This window comes from Phlebotomus papatasi, chromosome 1 (assembly GCF_024763615.1).
Source record: "Phlebotomus papatasi isolate M1 chromosome 1, Ppap_2.1, whole genome shotgun sequence".
Classification (NCBI taxonomy): Eukaryota; Metazoa; Arthropoda; class Insecta; order Diptera; family Psychodidae; genus Phlebotomus; species Phlebotomus papatasi.
Genome location: NC_077222.1, coordinates 98,602,063 through 98,617,400, shown reverse-complemented (window position 1 = coordinate 98,617,400; position 15,338 = coordinate 98,602,063). Strand labels below are relative to the sequence as shown.

Genomic DNA, 15,338 nt, shown 5'->3' with positions numbered 1-15,338 from the left:
GGAACTGGAGCACCTTTGAAAGTAGGGCACCTTTGAAATTGAGATTTTTCACCTATTTTTAAATAAAATTGAGCATCATCGTGATATAATTTAGTTGTGCTAACAGATTATGAGGCTAAATTATATCACGATAAGGCTCAATTTTATTTAAAAATAAGTGGAAAATTCCAATTTCAAAGGTACCCTACTTTTAAAGGTGCCCCACTTCCCCCTAGTAGAGAACCATTTTCTTATAATCGTAATTGAAGAACTTCAAGGATTGGGCTAAATATTTCTAATTGTCCTTCATCCGAATGTATATTGCAAATCTGTCATTTTATTGTCTTTTAGGCAAACATTAGCAAAGACAAGATAGAAATTTTCAGTTGAAACTGCCGCACCTTTCCCAAATGTACACTTAACACTTTGAGGGTTTATGGGTATCCCAAAATATAATCAATTTTCACCCACTCATTAATTTACCTAAGTATTTATAAAGCAAAAGAGATATCTGTGATAGTAGAGAGTGATTACAAAGGATCTGATAAGAGACTGTAGTTTGTGGCAAAATCCAGTACATAATTTTTTTAAGTAGTCAGTCAAACCTTTGATCTTTCTGGTCCATTTTCCATAAAAAAGAACTTCCGAATTTCTTTCAGACAAGTTCTAAGAACATAAAGTAAAGTACTCTCCCCTCAAACGTTCATGCCTTCGAATAATGTGAATTTCTGTTATGTTTCTTAAGAGATTTCCACATGATTGTCACGTAATTATCAATATTTGATGAGAAGCTAATTAATAGTTAATACTAATGTGTAAGTCTCTTAGGAAAAATAAAAGAAAATTCACATAATTCGAAGGCATGAACGTTCGAAGGGAGAGTACTTTTCTCCTAAATCTCTCCACAGTCTGAGATGTAGAAAAATTTAGGAAAGTATATCCTATGAGATTAAACTACCCAATTGGTCGAGGTGACAATTCTCCCTAATCCAATTAGATTATTAAATAAACACAGCTTTTAACCGATACCCTAAGATTAAATGGATTAGGACGGTGAGAGAGTCACCGAACTCAGATAAAAATAATAGCTCATGAGACATTCCTCTTGTCACATGTGTCTTTTATAGTTTCCAATTCCAAGACACTAGCACAACGACTTAATTCATTCACCCTTCTGGCTCAACATCCCCCCTCCCTCCCTGATATTTTATATCTCAGTGGAATACCAAATGCTATGGGTTATTTCGAATGTATCATGGATGAGATGTTTTATATTGAGACATATACAGATTATTAAAATAAACATTACCTTTTGGGTGGGACAGGTCTCTGATGCCTCAACTCGTTAGCAACAGTTTTGGGTAGAACGGAATACAGTAAGCTGAAACGTTTATCAAGTGATTAAAATCCAATTACCTTATTTATTGCATGTTCAACTGGATTAAATAGGATTATATTTCATTTTGGCAAAACGGAAGGGGATATATGAACATTTTCTTATTAGGTTTTTCTTCTCATATTTTCCTATATAGACTGGTATATAGATAGCTGTCTGCATAGGATTAAATATTTCCACAATTCAAATATTATCCAGACACCATGTGTTTAAACATGGAAATTTTTCGATCAGACTTCTTCCGTTAAATCCGTCATTTGGAAATAAATTGACTTTGAGTAGTAAAAAAAAAATCAGTGATAAGCTTGTTTGAGCATATGGGAGCTGCGAATCTTTCATTGTAAATTTGATTTATGTGCAAATTTGAATTGAAGCATAAACAAATGTACATTTTCTTCCGGATTAAGTAATATAATAAAACTGGCATCATTCTACACGTATAGAGTAATTTTAAATAGTTTCGTAATTTAAATTACATTGTATCTTGTAGTTTATTTCCTCTATTTTGGTTTACATTTTCGGAATAAATTCGAGAAACTTGAACAATATAATTAGTCTTAATTAATTTTTTTTTCCAAGATTAAGAATGAAACGTTGCATTTACAGCACGTAGTAAGGGTTCATATCTTATAAGCACTTCACAAGGGTACACACAAGAAAAATTTGACCCTTAATTTTAGAATAAGACCCTTGGGAACTTAAATTGGACGTAAATCTCCGTGGCGTTTAAGTCTACACTGAGAGAAATCCGAAAAAGTTAAAATAACATTCCGGAAATGTTAATTTCCGGGAAATTGGTGTTAAAATCGGTGTAAATATTACCCTTTTTAGGTTATTAGGGGTTAAAGTTACCCTTTTTCATGTTAATTTTACCCTTAAAAAGGTGTAAAATTAACATTTAAAAAATGTTTATATATTTTTACACCTAAAAGGTGTCACCTAAAAGGTTTTGGGGTCGGAACCTGATTTGCCGAAATCTATTGTAAAAAACCTTACCTCGCGGTAGTCTTGATTACTCAGATTCATCAGAAGTCAGAACAATCAAAATATTTCCTATTAGAAGATTTATTAAAATCGTACTTGAATCAAGGATATTTTAAAAAAAAATTAAGTAAATTTGTACTTTTGGGATAATTTTATGCAAGAAATTACCATTTTCGGTATATTTATTGCCCTGGGCCTTGGAATATGCTATTATCCACCTCATCAGACCCAGGACTTCCTCGCTCCAACCAAGACTGACTCCCTATCGCTACGAATTCTCCACTCTCCGTTCTCTTCTATTGAGGGGAATTAATTACCGTAATATTATATATTATCAAAAATGGCATAAACGGTTAATTTTTAAAAATTGTAAATTAAAATCAGAAAATATTGTTCAAATTATGTACTTTTATCTGATCAAAATTTTGCATTTTTTATTATTTTGAAAAAAAAAAAAAAGAAAATGATACTTTTTTATCTTTGTAACCCACGTAACCTCTTAAGAGCTACTCCAACGCGACAAAACGATCACGACAGACAATTAGTATTATAAGCAACTGAATAGATTTGATGCAACTTTTCGTGAAAAGTGTGTTTTCTACCAATCGAAACAATTCAATCAGGTGAATAAATTATTTTATAAAAAAATATCGTAGTACTTTTTCAATTAACTGACTCCGATCGTCCAACTCAACTTTTCTAACAATATTTCAAAAGGAAATTTGTAAAATGTTGTAACTCGATAGCTTAAAATTAGATTTTTAAGTCTGAGTACGATTTGGACCGATCTTAAACCTAAAACCGGTCAAGCTATAACAATAAGAAAAACATTTTTTTTCAGAAAGTTTTCAGAAATTTTTTTTTAAAATATCATTGCAAATATCAAATAAAAACTGTATAAAATCAGTAGATTAGTTTTTCAAAAGTCAACCTTACACAAATTTCAGAACGAAAAAGCAAACATTTATAAAACAAAAATATCTTTTGATTTTTCTTTTAATTCTTCACGACGCACGTTTCAAGAATGAATGTATTCTTCATCAAGCGTACAAAGATTTTTCAGAAATTTTATAAAACTGAAAAATTTTGCATTTTGTTTTTACATTCTTGCTTTGAAATTAGAGGTAATATTTTAAGGAAATGCAAGATATATTTTCATGGTAGGGTAACGTGTGGTATTTCTGGACAAGGTGCATTTCGGAACATAATATGGATATTTTGGGACACATCAAAAATCCTATATATATTAAGCTCTTTATAATATTAAACTCTTTACGTATCAGATAAACATAAAACTTCTGAAATTTTATAAAATTTAAACCGTGAAATACGCGTGAATTGTGAGTATCACATTCCATTTTTACAAAACCTTCATTGTGGTCAATTTTGCAGATGTTAACACAAACAGTGCTTAGTTTTTTTCGATTTAAGTCACTTAAAAAGTGAAATTTGAACAAAAAAATTATGATAAAGTGAAGTTTAGAACTTCTACTTAAAGGTAGATAATCAGGCTCGGTGAGATTTATTTGCATAATAGCGACTTTTGTCTGTCCCGAAATACCCAAATGTCCCGAAATATACCACTCTTACATTTTTGGCTATTTTGTATAAAAAATTATGCATTTTTCAACATTTTTCGATAAGAATATTATTCTGGATAGCATAAGGAACATAAATATTTGTATCAACAAAGAAAAAAAAATATTTGAGAAGTCGTTAAACTGTTTGAAACTTGAAAGTGCTAAAGAGTGTCCCAAAATACCACACGTTACCCTATCCCAAAATTATTAACAATTCTTTGTAGATCTGATAAAGAAAACATCCATCATATATTAAAAATAATAATATTTTTTCCATATTATTCCCTCAACTCTGTTACATCCCATCAGACCGAAACTTTTTTGAAAATCTTTTAATAAACTTATAAATATCTTATAATGCTTATAACGAAGTTTTGTTTTTAAATACTTATAACAGCTCTTGGTCCCTTTTTAAAAATGCCAATTAAGAGCCACTATGACTCTATACTAGGAGTCAAATATGAAGTCACTTGAAAAATTCTATAATCTAGTTTAAAGAAGAAAACCCTAAAAGTTATGGATAGGGAGAAGTAGGGCACCTTTAAATTGGGGCATCTTTGAAATTGAGCTTCTTTTGTCCTATTTTTTAATGAAACTGGAATCGTATCATGATAGAATCTTGGATATAATTTAGCTCTACAAACCAATTGTGGAGCTAAATTACATTATGATAAGGCTCAATTTAATTTAAAAATAAAGGAAAAACTCAATTTCAGACCTGCCCCAATTCAAAGATGCCCCACTTCCCTCTAATTGAGTTCCATTAGACAATATTAACTAAACAGCATCATCACAATAGCTGTGATTATGAGAGAATCACAACTATTGGGAATATTGGAGACATATGGAGAGACAAAATTCAAAATTTAATTTTATTTACCGATCTGTCTTCTGTTTCTCACTCTCGAGTTCGCGGTACGTTTGCTGAAGTTTATCCGTGAGAATTTCCAAATTTCTCGTAAGTTTGTATTCAGCCTCGAATTTTTCAGACAACAAGACCAAGTCCCTCGTTGCATCATGAAGTGGTACATCAGATATAAACAAGCCCTTCCTGAATAGACAAGGAAAGAAGTTGATGTAAGTGAAATATTGCCTCCCAGCGTGAAAATATCGTTTATTATATCTTGGCGTAACATGATGTATTGCTAAACCGTGTTTGACTTACTTGGTGAGGTCATCGAGATTCATAACACTGGGATAACACTGGAACAGGATCAAATCAGATTCGGGTATGTACAGCATTTGACCCTGCGTAATATTATGTGTATTAGAGTTATATAAATGGTTGAAAAAATTACTAGGGAAGTTGTATATAGCACTATGTTTTATGTAGAAAAAAAAACTTTTTTTGCCCACGCTTATATACTAAGGGAGGTTTATGTACCTTCAGTCTCAGATAGCGCTCGTGCTCGCCCATTGCACCTTGTTTTGTTTTCAGCACGTAAATTGTGTTAATGTGAGCCAAAACGTTCTCGAAAGTCATATCCAAGTGAGGACGCACGGCTTCCAGCACCTCCAGCAGTGGGCAGTTTTCTTCAGATACTCTGTGTTTTTTTTTTAATCGTGAGACAAACAAGAAAAATAAACATGGAAAATCTTGATTCTCTGTCGGATAATGGGCGTGATTAAAAGTAATTAAAAGTGAAGTACTTTGCTCTCTTTTAGGCAATTAATATTCATTTGGACACAGTAAACTGCCATGGAAGAAGATTTCCATAGTGCTTCTTCTTAGATTTCTCCGGGTGTTTTATGTTTTCTCCTCGCTTTTCTTGTATACACTCTAAAATTTCCATGATAATAGATTGACTTTCTGAAGCCACTCGAAAGCTTTACTGAGATAATTGTTATCACAAAAGTTGCTTGAAATAGCAATTCTCTCGTGCTAAATTACAAGACATAATAAGGTATACAAGAAAGAAAGTCTTGGAAGTTAAATTAAGATTTTATTCAGAATTACTTTCAAGTTTATTGTATCGTGTTTTAAGGATTCCAAAACTACATTTAAAATAGCAACTTTTTTATTGGATTGTTCTTAAATAGAGAATACATTTTCCTAAAAAGTGTAATTTGGCTAACTTTTTCCATTTAAACTGTGCGAAATCAAATGACTACTTTACAAAATTCCATTACATTATTCCCTATTTAAGAGTATGTAGGATCAAATGCCCCCTTAAGCCTAAGTGCCCTTAAGTAAATATCTATTTAAGCCAGAGTATTTTGACTCGAAATTTATCTTTCGAAATAGAAATCCCCCATTGAGCCTTATACGAGTTCATATGCCTTGGTTCCGATCAAAATCCTGAATAGATAAAATCCCGGAAGCCAAAATCCCGAAAGGTCCGAGATCCCGAATAGCTAGACATTTCGAATAGACAAAATCCCGAATGGGCTAAATTCCCGAATAGTTAAAAATCTCGATTGAGCTAAAATCTCGAAAGTCAAAATCCCCAAAACCAAAATCCCGAATAAGCCAAAATTAAGAATACACAAAATGCTTAATGTGCCACAAACCTCAATGAGTCAAAATTCCGAAAGGGACAAAATCCCGAATGAGCTAAAATCCCGAACAAAATCCCGGAAAAGGTCAAAATTCTTAATGGGCAAAATCGCGATTGCCAAAATTCTGAATCAGCCAAAATCCCGAATAGACAAAATCCTGAAGGGACAAAATCCGAGAATGCAAAAACCCGGAATAAGGCAAAACCCGAAAGGGCCAAAATCTCGAATAGACGAAATACCCAATGGCCAAAATTCCGGTTGAGCTAAAATCCCGAATAGACAAAATCCCGAATAGGCAAAATCCCGAAAGCTAAAATCATAGACATCCCAAATGGGTCAAAATCTCGAATTTCAAAATCCCGAATGAGCCAAAATCCCGAAATCCAAAATCCCTAATGAGCCAAAATCCTCAATACACAAAATCCTAAACAGGCCGAAATCTTGAAAACCAGAATTCCCAAAACCAAAATCCCGAATGGGCTAAAATCCCGAACGGTTTAAAATCCCGAATGAGCCAAAATCACGAATAGACAGAATCCTTAATGAGCCACACTCCTAAATGAGTCGAAATCCCGAAAGGGCCAAAATCTCGAATGAGCCAAAATCCCGAATAGAAAAAATCTTGAAAGTTAAAATCCCGAGAACCAAAATCCCGAAAACCAAAATCTCGAAAGCCAAAATCCCGAATGGATCAAAATCCCGAAAAGGCCTAAATTCTAAAATCCAAAATGCCAAAAGCTTAAATTCAAAGCCAAAATCCCAAAAGGGCAAAAATCCCAAAACCCAAAATTCTAAAGGCTAATATCCCGAAAGCCAGAATTTGGAAAGTCAAAATCCCGAAAGCCAAAACCATGTAAGGGTCAAAATCTTCAAAGCCAGAGTCGCGAATAGCCAATATCCTCAAAGGGACGAAATTATACGAACGGTAAAGTGTGGTATAATTTTCCAAAACTCAGAAAATGATACTTTTAAAATTTCAGGATTTTGTCCCCTTCAGAATTTTGGCGTTCGGTATATTTTGGTTTCAGATTTTCGAAATTTTGGCCCGTTTGCGATTTTGATTTTCGGAATTTTAACTTTCCGAATTTTGGTTTTTTCGGGATTTAGACTTTTGGGACTTCGACCGGGAGATATTGTATTAAATTCTTATGGTGGAAATGAAACTTTCGGGATATTTTGTAAGACTTAGTGGTACATAACACCAATGGAGTATATCTTCAAAACACTCCGATTTAAACAGAGATGCTTTATACCGGAGACCAAGGTTTGACAGCTGTCATTGGGATATTTGAGGACTAAGTGGATTAGCAAATAGATTTTACCTTTTTACTGAAACGTCTAATAAGAGGCATTTGTCCCTAAAACTCAGCTTCATTGAAGAATATTACTATGATATTCTTTTAAATAGGTCCCTTTCTCCCTAAAAAGTTTATTAAAGAATAAGTAATGACTATACGTACCTTGGTATAACGCGTGAAACTGACTTTCCCGCTTGAACAATTCGCATTTGCCGATCGAACATTATATGAAATGGAAATACTCTGCAGAAAGTTGATGGCGATATCAGGGGCTCATCTAATTAAGAAGTAAAAAAAAAAGTTTTATCAGATGTGTTCTTCATCTCCATCATTTCTATATATTTTCGCGTGGATTATCGAGGATGAAGTCATAAGATAAATTATAGGTTTGGCAACTTGAGCACTGAATTGTTGATTGAATTCATGAATATTCTCATTTTGTTCAAAATAAAATACCTTGAGAAGTTATTTCTGCATCATCAGGTAGGTCCTTCTCCTCTGTCGATATTGATTTCTCCGTCTTTGAGCCAGAAGTTTCTGTTATCAAAAATTGGATATGGTCCGAGAGTTCTTGACTTCCTGTGCTACTCTTTCCACTATTCCCAACATCTGAAATTGCTTTTTCATTCAGACTCACCGCAGTCGTCTCGTTGCTGATTCGACTCAAATTCTGTTGCAAATTTTCTGTTATATACGCAAAAAAAATACAATACATAGGGAGTATGTTAAAAAATGGATGTGTGACAAAATGCTACATCACAGAATATTAAATTATATGAGACAAGTACGTAATACAAAAGTTTGAACTGGGTTATTACAAAAAGTTTGCTTTATTTAAATACGTTTATATACGTTTCTCCATGAAAAAAAAAATCCACCAGGGAAGAAAAAAAGTGTGAAACCCCAATGTATATAATTTATCGTAGAACGGTATACATTCAAGGAAGTTTAATGCATATGTTGGTTCAGGAAAATCAGAACGATAAAAGTGAATCCCTCAGTAAATGCAGATATTTGCTGTAGGATTAAGAGTGAGTTTTAATCCATTAGCAGAAGTTTTATCACAATTGTCTTTCTGCAATTGAAACAGCTGAGTAATTTATCGTGGTATTTCCACAATGTATAATTCATTGTGCTGAACAGGAAGAGTAAGGATTGTGGACATTCCTTAATACACTTTTAAACAAAAATTCTCATGTGTACCGTCGCTTACGGCACCTACAATATAAAACGTACATGTGTTTAAATATTGCTAAAGGATGTTAATAGTTCATCCATTCATCCTCTTTTAATCCACAAAAAATGGATTTGATATAAAAATTTACTTTCTATTCATACAGAGACTTTTGATTTGTTGAACTTTGCTTTAAAAGACCTGAAATACAGAAGAAAGCAGAATAATGAGGACAGAGGTAGTTTTATTAAATGTCGTAATTTTTTCCTTGAATATATAACGCCCTAGACAGACTTACGGCTTAAGCCGAGGGACGACGTATTAGAGGGAATACCTCACAGATTCATAAATCAGTGAAAATATCCCCCAAAATAGTTTTAGGAGCAATAGCATTGATTTTCGGACGAAAATTACTTATTGGTTCATAAGCGGTTCAATACTGATTTAGATCCAATTTGAATCGATATATAAATCACTCAAAACATTTCCTAAAATATCTTCGGAGTAATTGAATTTCGGATAGAAATTAGTTATCGATTATAAACCGGTGCAGTGCCGGTTCAGAACTAAATTGGAACCAGTTCTAAGTCGCTATCTCTTACCATTTGGTCTCTAGACCTGGCGACAGACGGACGTATTTTAAAGATAATTTCGCATAAATATGGGAGTATATATTTAATATTTAAAATTAATTTAGAATAATTTTTCAGATCATTGTTTATTGGTTAAATATTCATTACTCTTTCACTCTTTGCAAGTTCCTCGTATAAGATGAAATCAACAATCTTAATTCCTATTTTATGCTTTCCTCAGTTCCTTTCCTCACACATTTTTCAAACGACTTTCCGATAGCGATAAACAACTGTCTCCGGTGATTAAGAATCCCTGATTCAGCCTCAGATTTCGTTTAGATCTTCCCATTGCAAATGACTCTAAAATTGGTGTAATATACCGTATTTTAAGTCTTTTGGCGTAATATTCTTATAGAGTAGTTTGGGATTTAATACTTCTACCAACCAGTAATTATCCTATTTACAGTTGGACATAGTACTTTTCTTAACCTTTGAAGTGATTATTTTAACTTATTGTTTCATCGGGGGAGCACGATTGAAGGAATTCCGAATTTATTAAGAATTTCATTTTTTTTTAATAAGAATAAGTTCCAAAAAATCCAAATTTAACCAAATCGGTTAAAAAATGAGCCATCCAAAGTAAATTGACTTTTGGCCTTCAATAATTCAAAATGGATTTTATTTCGGTCATAACTATGTTTGAACGAAATGCTCGCATAGGCTACCTCTAAACCATATCCGAAAATAAGAAAGATCTATTTGGTGCCGATTTTGAGAAAAACCAAAAAAATCATGGTTTTGAAGGGGATAGAAGGGAGTTAGGGGAAAGACCTGAGGTGGATAGCTTCTACCGCTTGATCTCTTGCTCGGGAACAAACTTAACCCTTTAAGGACGAGAGGGTAAAAAATCCGGTGTTCAAAAAAATCATTTTGTTTCTTACTTTTTAGAGCAGTGGCGTGTAAGCACCGTTGAAACCGAATAAACGTCGAATAAAACATGTACGTCAATGGTCAAATCGCTAGCAGGACAAACTTATTTTGACGTTTATTCGGATTCAACGGTTCTTGCACACCTCTGTTTTAGAGATAACTTAAGATGACTGTAAGAAAAATTTTGTTTTTGGGTCACCGGTGACCAAATCGTCCTTAAAAGGTTATTAAGGTCAAGTAAAAAACTAATCCAATTATCGGTACTTAACCGATTTCATACCGTTGAAGACTGATACAGCCGGGTTCGAAGTTTCAATGCCTGATAAGTGAGTGCGAAATTTCAAATGAGGTCTCTAAAGTGACTGATTTTTGAACTCTAATAATTCAAAATGGCGAATTTTCCGATCATAGGTATGTTTACACGAAATGTTCACCTGGAGTACCTCTAAAACTTGTTTGAAAACTATCGAAAAAATTGAGGAGGATTTCGAGAAAAGTCAAAAACCATGTTTTTTTTAGGTATGGGAGGGGAAGCGAGAAGAAAAAGAAAAGAAACGTTTACCGATAATGCCTTTTAACCCTTTAAGGACGAGATGATCAAAAATTTGGGGTAAAAAAAAATCTTTTTCTCTGACTTATTAGAGCAAAATATAACTTTAGAAGGCCGTATGAGTTTTTTTGGAAACCGGTCTTCTAATCGTCCTTAAAGGATTAATTGGGAGTTACCAAAGACCGGATATTAAAACTATTTTTTGACTATAGAAAGTTATTTTGTCCTCCAAATAGTCCTAAAAATAAGTTTTTATTTTTGAGACACCGGTGTCTAATTCGTCTTTAAAGGATTTAGTACCCTGGATCATCATGAATATAATTAGTTGTGTCATGGACAAATGATTTTATAAATTAAATGTGAACTGACGCAATGCATCCTTGTAGGGGAATGTAGGCATAGTTCGCACAGAGTGAACCTCCAAATCATGTGAATTTTCTCTTTCTTTGCAAAGAGCTGACTTACCATTTCTCATCTCGTCTCATGAGTTTAATAATTATCTATCTTATGGCTAAGAAATGACGAACCAGTTCTTTGTAAGCAAAGAGAAAATTTACGTTGTTTGAAGGTTCACTCTGTGCGAACCATGTCAACATTTCCCCTAATAGTTAATTTATTAAAAGTAGAGAAAATTTTTAAAAATTTGTTTTATTTTGGAACAACAATGCAGTGGCAAGTTTACGTTCAATAAGCTGGTGCCTTGCCCAAATTGTGGTATTACATAGTTCTTATATTTTTAAAAAAAAATCGGTATATTAAAAGATATAAATTTATTCAATAGAATTCAATGGCGTGCATGGAATAAAATTGTGCCACCATCCCGAATTTTATTATTTTTTTTTTGAAGTATTATCGTTCAAGTTTTTTCTGATTGCATTTGGAATTTTTAAATTAAATTTAATAAAAAGAGCGAAAAAGAGCATGCAATATATTTTTCTCTATTTAACATAATTTCATCTATCGCTGCTCAATTCCACTTTTTTTTTTAACTAGTCTGTATAACTTTTAATTAAAGTAACCCCTAACCCCCCACCTCCTTCAAGAAAAGAACTTTATATTCTTGGATAATTTTTTCTCTCTTCGATTTGAACACTATTAATTTTCTTTAAAACAAAAGGTAGAATATAATTGTAACTTTTCCTTTACTCGTTCATCTCGAGCCTTTAATTATTCATCTGCCACTCATTCGTCTTTAATCCCCGACTTTCTAATCTCCTCGTCAATGGATTTATTGTACGTCGCGAACTTTTGCCCTTCCGCTTTCTCCCCCATCAACGGGGACAAATTGGAAGACGATTTGTTTAATAACAAGAGAGCAGTTGCAAAAGGTATCAATTTCACACTTGACATTTGAAATACATTTCAATTGATATTTGTAAGAGGAAAAAAATATGAATGGAACTCACCTTGACACGTGCAAATAACATTCTTGTCGTTTCCATTCTGTAGCACAGACGATTTAAAACAGGTACAATTTTGTTTTCCTACACGATTTTGATTTCCTAAGCTTATACTATGACTGTCTTTTGTGTCGACACTTTTCGCTATGTGTACACCCGCTGAATCCACACTGTCGATGGGATCGCCTTTTCGTTTAATTATTTGAATGTCCACATCAACGCCATGAAGCTTCGACGCCACCGCCTACAAATAAATTGCTGTGTTATAGGAAAATTCTTCCGTCAGTTAGATTAGGGCTTTTAATGAAAATTGTGCCTATCCTTTCGATGAAGTTAGAGGAATTTAATATCAATAGAATTTATAAAAAAAAATGTAAATACATTTTAAGAGCATAAGGAAAAGTGCTCATGCTTCGTACTGGCCAAGCTTTGCAAGTATTCAAATTTTCCTGTGTTTCTATATAGGGGAAAGTACTCTCTCTTCGAATTTTCTTTAAGTTTTCCTAAGATACTTAAACATTTCTATTGAATATTAGTTAGTTTATTATCAATTACTGATAATTATGTAATTATCATGCGGAAATCTCTTCGGAAAAGTAAAAGCAATTCACATTATTCGAAAGCATGAACGTTCGAAGGGAGAGTACTTTCCCCTACAATCTTTTACATAATTAACATCCCTTATCGTAAAAATCTACTATCACAAGTCAAAGATAAAATTAGCTTGGAAGAGGCTGATTTTGTGGGTGGTGGAAAATTTACAAATCCTACCCATAGCCATCATTTCTAATGATAAAAGAAATGACAAAGCGTCCCAGCTTTGCAGAGTGCTCGAACTCACGAGAAAGAACTCTCCGTGTATTATCTTTTCGCATGCTTTTTGGGTGCATATCGATTTACTGCCGATTAAATTTATTTATAAATTTAAAAATCATTTCGAAAGCACCCGGAGATCTTGTCAGGGGCCTTCTCAAATCGAGATATCAGTAATTCATATTTTAACTTCCTCTGCTTTTTGTGCATCGATAACTTTTTTTCAATGTGAACAGCCGAAAGGCTCAACATGTAAAGTATACTCTTTTTGAATTTTATATTCCTAAAGATTGAATAAATGAATTGAAATAAAGAATTGTTTAAGAAAACAACATAAATTAGAATATTTTAGTATAACAAGCATACGGACAAATAAGAAAGTAAATCCGAGAAAGACATATCAGTTACGGGTACGTTACCGATTAATTACGCAGATTAAACAAAATGAAGCCGGGTTGAAAATTTCAAGATCTTTCAATAAAATCCAAACTTAAACAAATCGGTTAAAAAACAGACATACCAAAGTGGTTAAAGTTTGATCTTCGAAAATTCGATATCGAAATATTTTCCGAACACAGGTATCTAAGGACGAAATATTCATCTTGAAAATATATCTTGAAAATATTTTCCGAACACAGGTATCTAAGGACGAAATATTCACCTTGACTACCTTAAAACATGTTCGAAGATGAAAAAAAATCTTGGAGGCGTTTTCGAAATAAACCAAAAATACAATACATGGTTTTGGAGGAGAAAAAGTGGGTAGGGAAAAAAGGAAAAAGACTAGGTACCTAATGGGTGTAAACACAAATAGATTTTGATTCTCCAAAAGTGTCTTGGATAAAAAGTAAATGGAACTCTATTTGCACAAAGAGTCGTTGATGTTCGAAGAATTCAAATTTAATTTCGAATTTTCATACTAAATTTTCGAACAAAGTTAGGAAATTTATGAAATATCACACTAAAAAGCTGACAAAAGAGTTACTCAGAGATTATTGAGTGATTAAATAAATGGGACAAGAACAAGTGTCATTGTACTGTTTTTTTCCTAACATCAACTATGTGAAGACCGTCACATTTTGACACTTGAGCACTTCGAAATTGAAACAGAATGTAATTCAGCCACCTTGCGAAAGTATCAAGAAGAAAGTCTCTTTTTGGCTTTTCAAATAGATTTTTGCGAATGGCTTTTCTTTTTACCAAACTCTACTTCTGTACGTAAAGAATGTTGACTTATAAGGGGAAGGGGAGTCGCCGAAAATTTAAAAAAAAAATCCAAGAAGCCGTTTTCGAAATAAAGCCGAAAAACATACTTTTGGAGACGCAAAAGCAGATGAGGGGGGAAGGTGGTCTGATACTTCAGCGGTGAAACACGATCCAGAAGACTCGAAATACTTCTGGTTCATCCAGGAATTTCAATTAGTTCAGAAATTCAAGTTCATTGCTGGTTGAACTATTGAAACTTAATGGCACAGAAATTATGGACTACGCAAAAAGTTCTAGAAGCCAAGATTAATAATCCTCTCGTTCAGTAATAACCTTCCTGATTTAAGAGCTCTCTCCGGTTGAAGTTTTTCCTTTACCGATTCAAAGGAACATCAGAGAGAACTTACCTAAAAACCCGTTGGAATTTCGAACGTTTTAACCGACGAGTTACACAAAAATCAGCAAGTTCATCAAAAATACATTTATTTTAATGAAATTGCAATTCAAAAGTTCTGCCATCTTGAAATTCCACAAAACCACACAAAAATTTACTTTTTGTAGCAGACGTTTGCACATTGTTGTTGAAATTGTTGACGATTGACATATCAAGAATCTCGAAATTCGAAATAACAGAACAATCAGCGATAAAGCGGCCAATACGTGAACTTGCACTTTATTCTTCCGGTAGATTTTCGAATAGGTTTGGCTTGGCTTTAGAGTGACTTTGTATCTTCGAAAGGTTATTACTGAACGGAGCCAATGGCTCCAATGGAGTCATTCGAAAATTTACCGGAAGCCTAAAGTGCAAGTTCGCGTACTCGCCACTTTAGCGCTGATTGTTCTGCCATTTCGAATTTCGATATACTTGACACTTCAATCGTGTGCAAACGTCTGCTGCAAAAAGTGAATTTTTGTGTAGTTTTGTGGAATTTAAGGATGGTAGATCGTCTTAATTGC

The 15,338-nt window shown here is 33.4% G+C and overlaps 1 protein-coding gene across 1 annotated transcript in view; it reads right to left on the bottom strand.

The window, feature by feature from the left end:
* LOC129809995 (guanylate cyclase soluble subunit beta-1) overlaps positions 1-15,338 on the bottom strand; it is an 81,016-nt gene that overhangs the window by 31,525 nt on the left and 34,153 nt on the right. Inside the window, exons 6-12 of the mRNA XM_055860177.1 lie at positions 12,369-12,606; positions 8,193-8,420; positions 7,899-8,013; positions 5,324-5,483; positions 5,105-5,187; positions 4,820-4,990; positions 1,289-1,360 (exon numbers count right to left, since the gene is read on the bottom strand). Of these exons, the coding sequence (XP_055716152.1) occupies positions 1,289-1,360; positions 4,820-4,990; positions 5,105-5,187; positions 5,324-5,483; positions 7,899-8,013; positions 8,193-8,420; positions 12,369-12,606 (1,067 nt within the window). The remainder of the gene's footprint in view (positions 1-1,288; positions 1,361-4,819; positions 4,991-5,104; positions 5,188-5,323; positions 5,484-7,898; positions 8,014-8,192; positions 8,421-12,368; positions 12,607-15,338) is intronic.